Source organism: Sinocyclocheilus anshuiensis, unplaced genomic scaffold (genome assembly GCF_001515605.1).
Source record: "Sinocyclocheilus anshuiensis isolate Anshui unplaced genomic scaffold, SAMN03320099.WGS_v1.1 scaffold272, whole genome shotgun sequence".
Taxonomy (NCBI): Eukaryota; Metazoa; Chordata; class Actinopteri; order Cypriniformes; family Cyprinidae; genus Sinocyclocheilus; species Sinocyclocheilus anshuiensis.
The window spans coordinates 1,190,861-1,204,222 of NW_015554117.1; the positions used below are offsets into that span (position 1 = coordinate 1,190,861).

General features: G+C 37.2%; 1 protein-coding gene across 1 annotated transcript in view; it reads right to left on the bottom strand.

Moving 5' to 3' along the window:
• Positions 1-3,658: 3,658 nt before the first annotated feature.
• The window catches only part of LOC107669864 (uncharacterized), a 15,612-nt gene continuing 5,908 nt past the window's right edge, over positions 3,659-13,362 (bottom strand). The window contains exons 6-8 of the mRNA XM_016462289.1: positions 11,430-11,480; positions 10,596-11,160; positions 3,659-3,763 (exon numbers count right to left, since the gene is read on the bottom strand). Of these exons, the coding sequence (XP_016317775.1) occupies positions 3,659-3,763; positions 10,596-11,160; positions 11,430-11,480 (721 nt within the window). The remainder of the gene's footprint in view (positions 3,764-10,595; positions 11,161-11,429; positions 11,481-13,362) is intronic.

The following is a 13,362-nucleotide window of genomic DNA, read 5'->3' on the forward strand; positions in this document are numbered from 1 at the left end:
AGAGAGAGAGAGAGAGAGAGAGAGAGAGAGAGAGAGAGAGAGAGAGAGAGATGCAGAGCGTGTGCAGAGCAGGGGACACGAGGAACAGTGTTAAGAACCGCTGCTTTAGAACATTGATTTTGAAACTTGTGAATCTATTAGAATCGTTAGAAGACAGAATCGTGATTCATATATGAATAGATTTTTACGTGCACCTCTAGTTTTCTCTTCCTCTTCTCTAAAGCAGCGCAGGCCTCGCCCCCTTTGCTGCCTTTTCCCGAAGGCGGGGTTTATCTGGGTTTGTTATGTCACGAACCCGGGAAGTAACATGTTGTAGTCCCTACCAGCCGTTTTTGTAGGCATTAAACTGCCAGAATTTTAAAAGACGATATCTCCGTTTGCATTGAACTTTCAGTTTAGTAACTTTGCAGATATTGTTTATGCTCAAACAGCAACATTACACACTAACTAACGTTAAAAAAGTGAAATCGCAATCACCCACCCTTTTAAGAAGCGGCGATCTGAAGAGATTCAGAACTGACGCAGAGATGAACAGGTAAGTCATTTCAGTGGCTCAACAGGCATCTAGCTAACATTAGAGCACTTGTTCGCTTGATTCAGATAGGTATTGAGCTTCCTTTGTTGTGTTTGTCATTTTGCTGTGGTCAGTGCGGTAAGTGGCACTTCTTTTCTGTTGGCTATGCGTCAGAGCAATTCTGCTGCATAAATGTTACTTGTTCAGATTACATTTTTTCCAGATATATGCCTAGTGGGACATATGTGGATGTGCAGTGACAGATGCGCTCTGATGTGTGCTGTGGTGATCACCAATTCATCCGCGCACAGGAGCAGTGCCGAAGCAACTCCGCGAGTAACTTGCGTTTTTATGTTTCAAACAGAGATGGCGATAAAGAGGCAAAAGTTACGTACTGCAGCTTTAAGGGAGAAGTTCACCCAAAAATGAAAATCGTCATTTACCTCATTTTGTTCCAAATTTGTTGTGTTTTCAGTTCATATGGTGATTTAAGCTTTCAATCTCAAAAAAAAAAAAAAAAAAAAAAAATTATATATATATATATATATATAATAAAAAATAAAGCATCATGAAATTAGTTCACATGATTTATGCTAAATATTTCAAGTCAATATTTCTCAAGCCATACAATAGCTTTGTTGCTTTTGTCCCAAATGCTTCAGCACTCATTACCACTGCTGTTTGGTGACTGAAACCTTTCACTTTTGGGTAAACTATTGCTTTCTTGTAAACCTTTACAAGTTTTTTCTGAATATTTGAAGATCAGGTGACTGTATGGAGGTACTATGGAGCTTCTTTGAGGGCTTGACATCTCTCCACAGGTAGAGGATATACTCTGTAGTGAATGTGCTAGTCTTTGTCAGTTTTTCACTTCTCATGTTTCACAATTTCCATATTATTATGAGCGCTGGCTTCAGGGCTCGACCCATCAAAAGAATAATCTCTGAATTCATAAGAGACCTGGGAAATGATTCCATGCAAATGAAGATCAGATCAGATGTCTTGTGCACAGTGTGTGTGTGATTTCTGCCTCCCTCCAAAGGTGCTGGGGGTTTTACGTGAAAGAACACTGAATGGAAAAAGTCTTGCTCTCATTTCTTTCACCCTTTTCAGACCTTTTGAATTTGTCCATGTGAAGATCCTGAAGGCGAAACAAACACATCAACCTCCTCAAAACTGGGTACAAATTTACACACTTGTTTTTTCTCTGCTTTTGACTTATTTATTCTGTCAGGGACAAAAATCAAAAAAAAGTAAAAAAAAAAAAAATTAATTAAAAGAAATCAAGGAAACATTGAGTGCAGATACAGATACTTGATCTAATGCAAACATGTTTAAACATTTTTCTTTGGTATAAAAAACTTTTTGGGGTTACAAAACTTTTTTTTCATCAACTTTTATCAACTATGAAAGGAAATGATATAGGCTAATTTTCACATGTTTTTTGGTCTAGTTAGTGAACAAGGGAATAGTATGGAAGCTCATTTCCATCAGAGAAGAAAATATTATGCTTTGGTAAATTATAATTATGAGATAAAAATTCAAGTCATAATTGAAATAAAATCGAAATTATGAGTTAAAAAGTCAAAATGACAAAAAAAAATCAATCATTAGACACCAAGTCTTAATTATGAGATAAAAAAGTAATTGACATAAATAGTCAAAATTATGACATACTGTCATTATGAGTTAAATGACTGAATGATCACATCAAAATTCCTAATTATGAAATAAATGACAAATTATGGAATTAAAAAGTCGAAAGTATGGCCGTCGTGATTATGACAAAAAGTCAAACTTATGAAATACTATGTCATTATTATGAAATAAATTAGAAAAGTTGAAAGTCAAAAGTGACTGAATTGTAATTATGACATAATTGTGACAAAAATTTCACTTTTTATGTCATAATGACTTATCTTATAATTTTGACTTTTTAGCTTATAATTATGACTTTATCTCATAATTCAGATTTTTCAAAGCTTGTTTTTTTTTCTTATTTGGCAGAAATGGGCTTCCATAGAAGGGTAAAGGTGTAGTGTAGGATGCTTTTTCCACAGAGCATCTCTTCTGCTGAATGAGTTTGAGCTGCACAGAAGCTTGAAAGGAGCTTTTGCATTAATCTGCGGTTGAGATTACAGTCTGAGGTTTGTATTTTTGATGAATTCTGGGATTGAGTATAAGACCGCTTTCATTTTTGTTCACTGGACCGTAATCCTCTAACCCTGCTTTCTTAATCAAAACAGAGAGTTTTTAATCTAGCGTCGCACAGCACAGGATTATGGATCTATGACCTTGTGCTGCAGCACAGCTATTTCCTCCTCAGAGCAGCTCTCTATTGTAGTGCTTGTAACGTCTGGAATAATCAGACTCTTCGTATCTTTCTCTGCATGTGTGATTAACCTCCTCTGTTATTAGTGTGACTGCCCATCTCCTCTCTGCGCGTTTAACAACTTTAAATATTTCTCTATGATAGGGAACAATAAGGCCCCTTGAATGTCGTTTTTTCCCTAAAATATTATGACAGCAAATCCCACCATACTTACAATATTATACCTTAATAGATTGTTTTGCATAAGTGGGGAGGAATGTAATTATTGTGACAAGTGGGTTCTTATTAACTGGAGAGTCTTAGAAGTACTCTTAGAAGAATACTCTTAGAAGTACATCGTTCATTAATATAAGTCATCAAGTATATAAAATATTATAAAATGCCAAATGTCATTGAAATTGACAAGGAAAAGAGATCAAACTGTAACATTTCTATTTACGTAAATTGTCAATAATAGTAAATGTTAATAGCTTTGCTAATTCTTTAAATGCATACACTGTTATGGCAATAATAAAGGTTTTGTGTGTGTGTGTGTTTTGATCATCAAACATCAAATTGACAATGTACTAGAAAAAAATACTGAAATAATTTGCATTTTTTGTGCTGGTAAGGCAGAAGAAAAGCAATTCCTCCCCTCAGTAACCCTGAATCTAAAATGCTTTCACCTATACCTCAAATGCATAGAGAATGTTTTCAAATATTACAATCTTATTTTAGCAAAAGTGTAAGATCATTATAAAAGCTATTTCATAATAAAAACAAATACCTGCAAAAAGAGAAAAATTACATTACAAAGTCACAAATCACAGTGATCACTGTGTGTCTCTGTGTCTTGAGTCTCTGTTGATCGTGTGACTGTGTGTCTCTGTAGCAGCTGATTCTGAGGAAACTGGACTGACGTCTAAATACTGAGAGTCCTACAATAAAACACACGGACAGTCACATATGAGTATGAGACATTACTGCCGTCACATCACATCAGCAGATCCATTTCAGAGGAAAAACACAGCCAGAGATATTAGAATATTCATGATATGAATGAAAAACTGATAATTTACACACAGAGACAATGTAATAATTAAACTCTCATTAAATACAAATTTAAACTACAGAGACTAAAGTGGAGCTGAATTAATACATTCTCCAGTTACACACACATGAGGCCTGTTTTAAATTAAAAAAAAAGCTTTAAAGGGGTGCTATTTTAATGCTATTTTAAAGATCATTATTTTGTGTATTTGGTGTAATAGAATATGTTGACATGCTTTAATGTTCAAAAAACACATTATTATTCAAATACTGTACATTATTGTAGGTCCTCTATGCCCCGCCTCTCTCAAACACGTCGTTTTCAATAAAGCCCCCTCCTTTGACAAGCGCAGTCTGCTCTGATTGGCCAGCTGACCCAGTGCATTGTGATTGGCCGAACATCACAAGCACGTCGGAAATGTAACGCCCCTTACCATAATCGCTTCAGCTTTCAAAGTAAATATCGAGACAGTTAATAATGTCGTTAGTTTTACCATCAGTTCAAGCCCGAAAGGGCAACAGAGTCACGTGACAGACACAGTGATGATGCAGTACACAAGCCGCGGTTAAGACAGCTGACGTGCTATGATTTCTGACAGGCAGTTCACCCTCCTGTGATGTGACCCTGTTCCCCTCACACACACACACACACGACGCATTACTCTGCGCTGCGCAAAACTCCGCATTTGAACAGTCAATAGCAAATACTTAAACTAATAACAAAACATACTTACAGTCGCTGATTCAGGATTTGAGACTTTAGTCTTTGCAACTTTACAGATCTTCTTTATGCACCAAGAGCTTGTAACACTCCAAAGAGAAAAGAAAACTTGAAATCGCATCATATGACCTTTAAATAAAAATATACTCACAATAGTATAGTTCCGCCAGTTTATAATGTGGATCATCCTTTAGGTCAGAAAGTAACTGCACTTCAGAACATCCTACGTTATTCTCAGACAAGCTAAGATGTCTCAGGTGTGAGGGGTTTGATCTCAGAGCTGAAGCCAGAGCAGCACAACCTTCATCTGTGATGCCACAATCTCTTAACCTGTAGAGAATGACAAAATGTGAACTGTAGTTGAAGTGTCTGTAGTTTGTCATTGATTCTGGTCTCAGAGCAGAAGTGGAGATATAATGACAAGCACTGCCACATACTGCTGCTGATAGAATGAGATTTATGAATGTTGATGCTCAATGGTGCTGTTTGAAACTGTCATGTGCTTCAGGACTGAACAGTTAAATGAGATATAATAACTGTCATGCTTGGTCTTTTGCAGCTTATAAACTGAATAGTAATATGATGAACTGAATAGAGACATTCAAGGTGTAATGAGATCATTTGTGCTGAGATTTAGTGTGTTTACTGAACATTTATTTTCCAAGCTGATTTTAGAATTTACATTAAAGGACACGTCTTACTGAGGACAAAAACGTGTGTGACTATCAGAGAGATGATCTTACCACAGTTTCTCCAGTTTACAGTGAGAATCTTTAAGTCCAGTACAGAGAAGCCTCACACCCAAATCTCGTAGATTATTCCAAGACAGAACCAGTTCTCTCAGATGTGAGGGGTTTGAGCTCAGAAATGAAGCCAGAGCAGCACAACCTTCAGCTGTGACACCACAATCCCACAACCTGCAGAGAACAATGACACACTCTTCACTCTCTCAGCTCAGATTAGTGTTGGGTGGAAAATAATGAATGATCAATTTTATTAGATTCTCATTCTGATGCACTGATATTGATTCTGACATCCCAAGAATCAACCTTTTAGTCTATGCTGTTTTCAGTTGATGTATGAACAAAACTTCCAATAAGTCTTTCAATGACAGATTCAGAGGTCTCAATATAAACGTTCTCTGTCAACTCAGAGTTTGTGATTAACTCAATTGCGCATGCACCTGAAAGTGTGACATGTGCAGCAAACAGCCAATCACACGGAACATGGAGTGTGATCAGTTTGATTCACTTCTCACAGGAGTCTGCATAATTCACTTCTCTGCTGAAGATTAAGAGATGTTGTTATTAAAAATATAAGAATTTAAATGCATTTACAAGGCAGGAATAAGCACTGCTGCTGCAGTAACATTTTGAGAAGGCAGCAGAAAGAAAATATGTGACTCTTAATTTGAATTTAATCATTTATAGTTTCACAAACAGCTACATACATAAAATATGCAAGTTTAGTCATTTTGAAAGATTTATATATTAAAGCTTATTTATATGTAATATGTATTTAAAATAATTTAAATGGAAAGTTTAATATTAATTGCCAGTTCATATAATAAACATGAAAGAATTATATGAATTATAAATAATTATATTCAGGTGTGCACATACGGTTTTCAGCCTGGTTCTCATATGAGAACCTGGAGATTTGGTTTGGTCCTCACATGGCAAATGGTGTGACCCATCAAATATAACTATAACAAATAAATTAATAATAGTGATAATATTATTGCACTTTATTTAGTTTTTTTTTTAATAAAATAATAAACTAAATAAAGTGTGATAATAATATTTTATTTTAAAATAAAAAGGGAGTATTAAATACAAATACAATTATTTTATAGTAAACTTAAAAATAAAATGCTAATATTTTTTTTTTTTTTTTTTTATTATTATTTTAATGTGAACCTTAATTATTATTTTTAATTTGAATTATTTTCATTTTTCATTTTCAAACTTAAAATCAGCAAGCTTTTATTTTGGCGGGTTGGCAGCAAGTATGCGCTTCCGGGTTTAGCGCCGCCGATTGTAGAGCGTCACTGAATGAAATGTCATAGTTTTGCATTGTGCTTTGAAAATGTTAGCGGGTAGCCTAGATTTATGCTTTCAGTTTGAATAGAAATCTTATACAGTACAGTTTGTCGATCTAAAATGGTAATTGTGCATTAACAGCTGTCAACCATGTCGGTACGCAAACGCGCACTCTGAACAAATTTACACAGCGCATTTCTAATTTTGGTTGCGCATGCGGACTACTTATGTGCACCCATGATTATAATTCATATAATATAAGTATAATAAATAATTAGCAGTAAAAGAGTGCCAATTTTGGTTTAAAGGGGTCCTATTATGCTCTTTTACATTGTCTTGAATTTGTTTTGGGGGTGTACTAGAACATGCTCTCGTGCTTGGTGGATCGAAAAACGCATTATTTTTTTAATAATTTACATTATTACAATACCTTTCTCCCCATCCTGGCCCAACGGCTCGATTAGTTCCGGGTTTGATGAAGGCCCGCCTTCCGAAAAAACGAAATGTGATGTGATTGGTTAGCTGTCCCAGTGCGTTGTGATTGGCGAACAGCTTAGACGGTGTTTTAGTACTGCCCCGCCCCTTGCCAAAGCAGCAAGTTTCGTCTGCTCCAGTTTAGTTAAGGATGGAGTCAATATTGCCATATCAATTTGAGTCGGATTCAGACCCAGAGAATATTGAACAAGATAATCGCGCAGAACCTTTGCACGCACGGATATTGCAAGACATATTAGAGTGGTAACGTTATTGTTTTTTTTTTGGCTAAATCACGTTTTAGATAGGATGTCAACAACCGCTTAAAAATAACTGCATTTACTATGTACAGATAAGTGCATATGTATTATTTTTATTGTTATTTAATTCTAACATTATAACATGAATTGCAGTGAAACTGTTATACAGTTGAATTTACTTATACCATAGTCCAGTGTTTCCCAGGCGGCACAAATATGCAAACTCATTCTCTGCCAGCAGGAGGTGCTGTTGGAGTGGCAGAGATCAATGTTTCCCCGGTAACGGCTGTACACAAAGCAGCGCTCCGCTCAAAAAAACACTGCTTTATCAGATATTATAAAAACGTTTTCATAATTGTAACATACATATTTACAAACATAATCATTCAGGTGCATGTGTAATAATTTGCAAAAACTTGAAGCTACAGCAGCACTTCTTCGTCTCATTGTCTCGTCTGATGCACTCAACCAAGCCTTCTAACCACGACCTCGCCCCTCCCCACCCCCCAATCATTCGAATTTCCGTAGGCGGGAATTATTTTAATGATATTCTAATGGGCCGCTTTGTGATATCACAAAACCCGGAAAACAAACGCTGTAGTACAAACGAGCTGTTCGTTTTAGTTCTTGAAAAGGGATTTTTTAAAAACGAAATTTCTCCCTTTGGAGTGGACTTTGACATTTGTAAATTTGAAGATCTTTTTTATGCCCAAACATACACACTACACACTGACTAAAATTCAAAATTGGGGAAGTCGTGGCTTAATGGTTAGAGAGTCGGACTCGTAACCCAAACGAGTTCGAGTCTCAAGTCCGGCAGGAATTGTAGGTGGGGGGAGTGAATGTACAGCGCTCTCTCCCACCTTCAATACCACGACTGAGGTGCCCTTGAGCAAGGCACCGAACCCCCAACTGCTCCCCGGGCGCCGCAGCATAAATGGCTGCCCACTGCTCCGGGTGTGTGTTCACTGCAGTGTGTGTGCACTTAGGATGGGTTAAACGCAGAGCACTAATTCCTAGTATTGGTAACCAAACTTGGCCACATGTCACGTCACGTCACGTCAAAAGTGAAAAAGCATAATAGGACCCCTTTAAAATTTTTTCACTGTAAACTGCTTTAATTTGGAGTGAGGGATGTATATCATTGCTTACAGCTGATTGGTCCAGTTTGAGATCTGTAACCCAGAATAAAACCTGCTTTGGAATAGGGTAGATGTGTAGCGTAACTTACTTTGGCTACAAATCCTGCTTAAAACCAAGCACCCTTCTTGAGCCCAAAAACTGAGTTTGCTCACGTTCTTTTCTGTTTTGGTGGCACGAGAGGGACCTACATGTTATTAGGCAGGTGGCTTTAATGTTATGGCTGTTCAGTGTATGTAGCATTGATTTATGTGTTTGCACAATTAAAACAATATATTTAAAAAAAACTACTGCAGAAATATGAACGTGACGAACAGAAAGAATGAATCCAGCATGTTCTTCATTTCCTTTTCAGCCAGTCACTTTGACGTTGTGTCAAACACCTCTGACATTGAGAAAAGGCCAATGAAATTGGCAAGCAAAATTTGCATGGCTGGCCATGCCCTGGATGCCCAGGTATAAATAGGCATTTGCTCACTCGTTCTGTTCTTCGGAGCTGATGCAGCTCTCTGAGAAGCAGCATTTCATTCACCTCTCTTACTCCTCGTCATTGGATCTACGGCACAGGCAGGAGTCTCTCCCTTCCTCATACACAGATAAGTGTAGTGAGAGTACTGAGCTGGGCCCATGCTGAAGCAGCCCTTGTGGATGCTTCATGTACTTCTTGTGAGGACATGCCCATAGGCTTGCGGCTCGCGTTCTTTTCTAAAAGATCGCAAGTAACCTCAGGCTCATGAGGAGGATGAGCTGTTGATCGCAGCAGCAAAGAGCGGGCTGGAACCATTTGAAGCAGATGACACAGCTGGAACTGCACTTCCGGGTGCCATGTTTCAGTCTGAGGCTGATGCTGAGATGGCGGTAGTGCTCACCCAGGGGCGTAGATTACGCGGGGGACGCGGGGGACGTGTCCCCCCCCACTTTTAATATCACGTAAATTCGTCCCCCGCACTTTTTCGGGCAAGTGTGTTGGCATAGAGGTTTTCAAGAGCCGGTGTGAATAAATATAGATTTAAATTCAAAGAGACAGGATAGTCTGTGCATGATCTGATGTTTTATTCGGACCCAGAATAAGGCGAGATGAACATCACGGAGCGCTAAACACTCCGTGCAGTGTATGTTTCATTCATGCTCGAAGCCGGAGGGCGCTCTCACGCAGAAAGTCGTATGAGGAAATCCCTAATATGGACAAAAGCGTCCAGCTAGCTGTATGAAAACAGTTGTTTTCAGAAAAACAGAAACGTTTGGAAACATGAAGACATTAAACATACGATTGCGACAATATAGCTTAAAATATCATCTTGTTGTGATGTTGGGTGCCAGAATCGACGTAATACAGCCTCAAATTAGACATTTGATCGCATATCTGCTGCCACTGCCAGACAAAAAACACAACGACAGCTGTGGTTAAACGCGATAAAACAAGCAGACTGGACAGAAACGATCATCAAAAATGCTCGCATTTGCAGCTAACACCTCTTATCAGAAAAGGTTAAATAAAGTATTGTCTTTTGTTGTTATGGGCGCGTCTACAGATTTCTTGCCATAAATCGGTCTGAGCCGCGTTGCTTTTAAGTTGAACACACCTAATATGTACGCGTAAATTGCATCGCTTTGACCGTAGATCCCACCTTCTCACACACCATGATTGGTCCATTATGTACAATGCCTGCATGTTATTGGTCAAACTACTTTTCGATCATTACCTTCAGCAAGCATGAAAACAGGAAAATAAAGCCAAAACAAATCCTGGCAAGGACGTGTCCTGGAAAAATGGCACGTATGGTCACCCTAATGTTTCTTGCATCTCACGATTATGTCGTATGAAATAATGTCTGTGTGCATGTGTATAAAACAACAAACTGACAATTTATATATAATCATTTGTAATTGTATTTATATGGTAGTTACATAGCACCTAGACCTCAGTTATCATGAGAAAAGCCAGGAAATTTCAGTTTTGATAATATGGGACCTTTAATAATAATAATAATAATAATTAAAAAAGTTTTCTTGAGCAGCAAATCAGCATATTAGAATGATTGTCACTGAAAATGTCTATTTCTTTTGTTTCAGGGAAAAAGACCTGAAGAAGATCTGAAAGACTGAAAAAGAGTGTTTTGCCCTTCATCAGATTGAGCTCTCTGAAAGGAAGAGGAAATATGAGCTGGACGTCCTGATTCTCTTTCCCTTTTGTTTCAGGGAAAAAGATATGAAGAAGATCTGAAAGACGGAGTGTTTTGTTCTTCATCAAGTTGAGCTCTCTGAAAGGAAGTGGAAATATGAGCTGGATATCCTGATTCTCTTTCTCTTCAGCCCAGTCCAGGATGAACTTCTGCACAGAGACTGTTTTTCCAATGCCAGCGACTCCCTTTGTCAGCACAGCTCTGATGGCTTTGTCTTGTCCAGGTAAAGCTCTAAAGATGTCACTGCATTTGATCGGTGTGTCCTCTGTTGCTGCTCTCCTGGATTGTGTCTCAATCTGTCTCACCTCGTGGTCATTACTGATCTCTCCACTCTCACTCTCTGTGATGTAGAGCTCTGTGTAGATCTCATTCAGGAGTGTTGGGTTTCCCTGCTTTGCTGTTCCCTCATACAGACACTCAAACTTCTTCATCAGATTTGATCTAAATGTGCTGAGGACTTCATGGCTGGAAAATTAAATGACCACATTATTGCACTTTAGTCATGACAACTCTTTGAATTATTTTAAATACTTTTTAAAGGCATAGTTCAACTGAAATTGACAAACAAAAACATCTAGACTGTTGGAATATAATAAATATTATGCTTTTTATATTATGTAGTGAGGTGCACAATCTTACAAGCCACCATGTCTAAATAGTAAAAGTCTTATGAGGTATAAAAAAGCAAACAAGTTTTGATCACTGACTTAAAAAAAAAAAATCTGACAGGTTACCTGAAAACAGTTGATGTATCTGTTCTCCTGTGTGGATGTGCTACGACAACACTGAACATAAAAAATATTATACATCAGATCAACTGTGGTGAATGATAATGTACAAGTAATTAATAAATAACTGTATTCATTCTAACATATAGTGAAAAAAACAAGCAAAATACAGATCTAAACCAACACACATGACATTTAAACAAGATGAGCAAACAAAAACACAATAGAATGTGATGAGCCTGCTAATGTGAAGAGACACTTTCAAAACTTTCAAAACTGAAATATGTAAGAACTTCAGGTATCGATTTACCAAGAATGAACAGGAATCTACAGTCTCAGTGCAGCACAAATACTGAGCAATAAAAAACATAGTACTAAGGATTAGGGATGTCAATGTTCAAATATTGTTCAATTATGAAAACATTGTATTAAAAAGATCAAATGAAAGTAATAAAATAAACACATTACAGGTAACAGAACAAGTGGCCGGTCTGTAAGACTTAATGCACAGATCTTTTCTGACACATCAGATTGGTTTTGTCCCATCCGTTGTTATGGTTATTTTCAGATTCAGTCCTGCAATTTAATGCAGTCTTCACTCCTAAGATTTTTCAGTGTGTACTTAGCAAGAAAAATACAACTTTTACTCAAATTATGAATGAAATATACAGAAGTGAGCAAAGACGCTCCCTTGTAAACAATGAAGCTGATATCAGTTCAACCCAGTGGCAGCGTTTCACAAAACCATAGGGTATGGCAGTGGCGTAAATCGCGGGGGGCACAGTTTTGATAAATAAAAAAATCCAATGGCACACCACTAAGCACTGAAATATAGGAAAAAGGATAGAAATATAATTAAACACTGTGTCATCAGAGTTGGTATTGTGGCTTTATCAGACACTTAACATTTTATGAAAATCAAGATCAAATGGAGTTGGTTTTTGACCAGCGAATGACGGAGATCTGTGTTTTGTCAGTCATTAGAACGACTGTACCAGAATTAGTGCTATTTCGGTGAAAAGGGATTACAGAGAATGGTTGAATACACTCAAATTAAAATGCTACTTTTAAATGTTGCATTTTTTATTGATATATTTAATCCATATTTAAAATTAACAAAACATAAAACATGAATGGAGCATGCAAACAAGACATTAAGAACAATAGACTGAATGGGCGCTTAGATGAAAGAAAAAACCATATAGATAACGAGACCAGATAACGAGATTTTGTTTACCATCTGTAACAATTTTCTATACTTAATACAATATTTATAACTGAACACGAATCAATTAACTATAAATTTCGTGACTATGGCACGTACTGCCTTGAGATCGAGCTGAAACAGAACAAAAGTAAAGGCCTATTGGCTACAACTAGACGGCAAAAGCACTCTTCTCCGCTCTTCAGACACACACAAAAAACTATATTAGCCTTTACAGACATGGTGTTTCTTGAGTAAAGAAAACGCTGCACTTATTCAAACATCAAGTACGGTAGCAGAGAAGTGCAAAGCAAATCACAATTCTGAAAACAAAATAACAAATTACAAACGCAAATGCAAGTCTAAAAAACAAAATAACAATTCAGAAAGCACAACAACAATTCAGAAAACATTATAACAAGTCAGAAAACACAATGACAAATTCGAAAACAAAATAACAAGTCAGAAAACACAACGGCAAATCCGAAAACAAATTAACAAGTCAGAAAACACAACGACAAATCAGACAAACCGGAAAAGGTAGGTATAGTTTGAGACAGCGCCATTGGTTTGGGATTACTCACCGCTGACTGGACGAGACATCTGTCAATCAACGTATACAGGGAAGAACCAGCCGAAGAACAGCAGAGTCCTGGTAGAAAGTTCGGAGATGGTATTAAAGTAGCTCAGTTTAAATGTATTGTATGAATTGCCCTTACTATGGAATAAAAAATA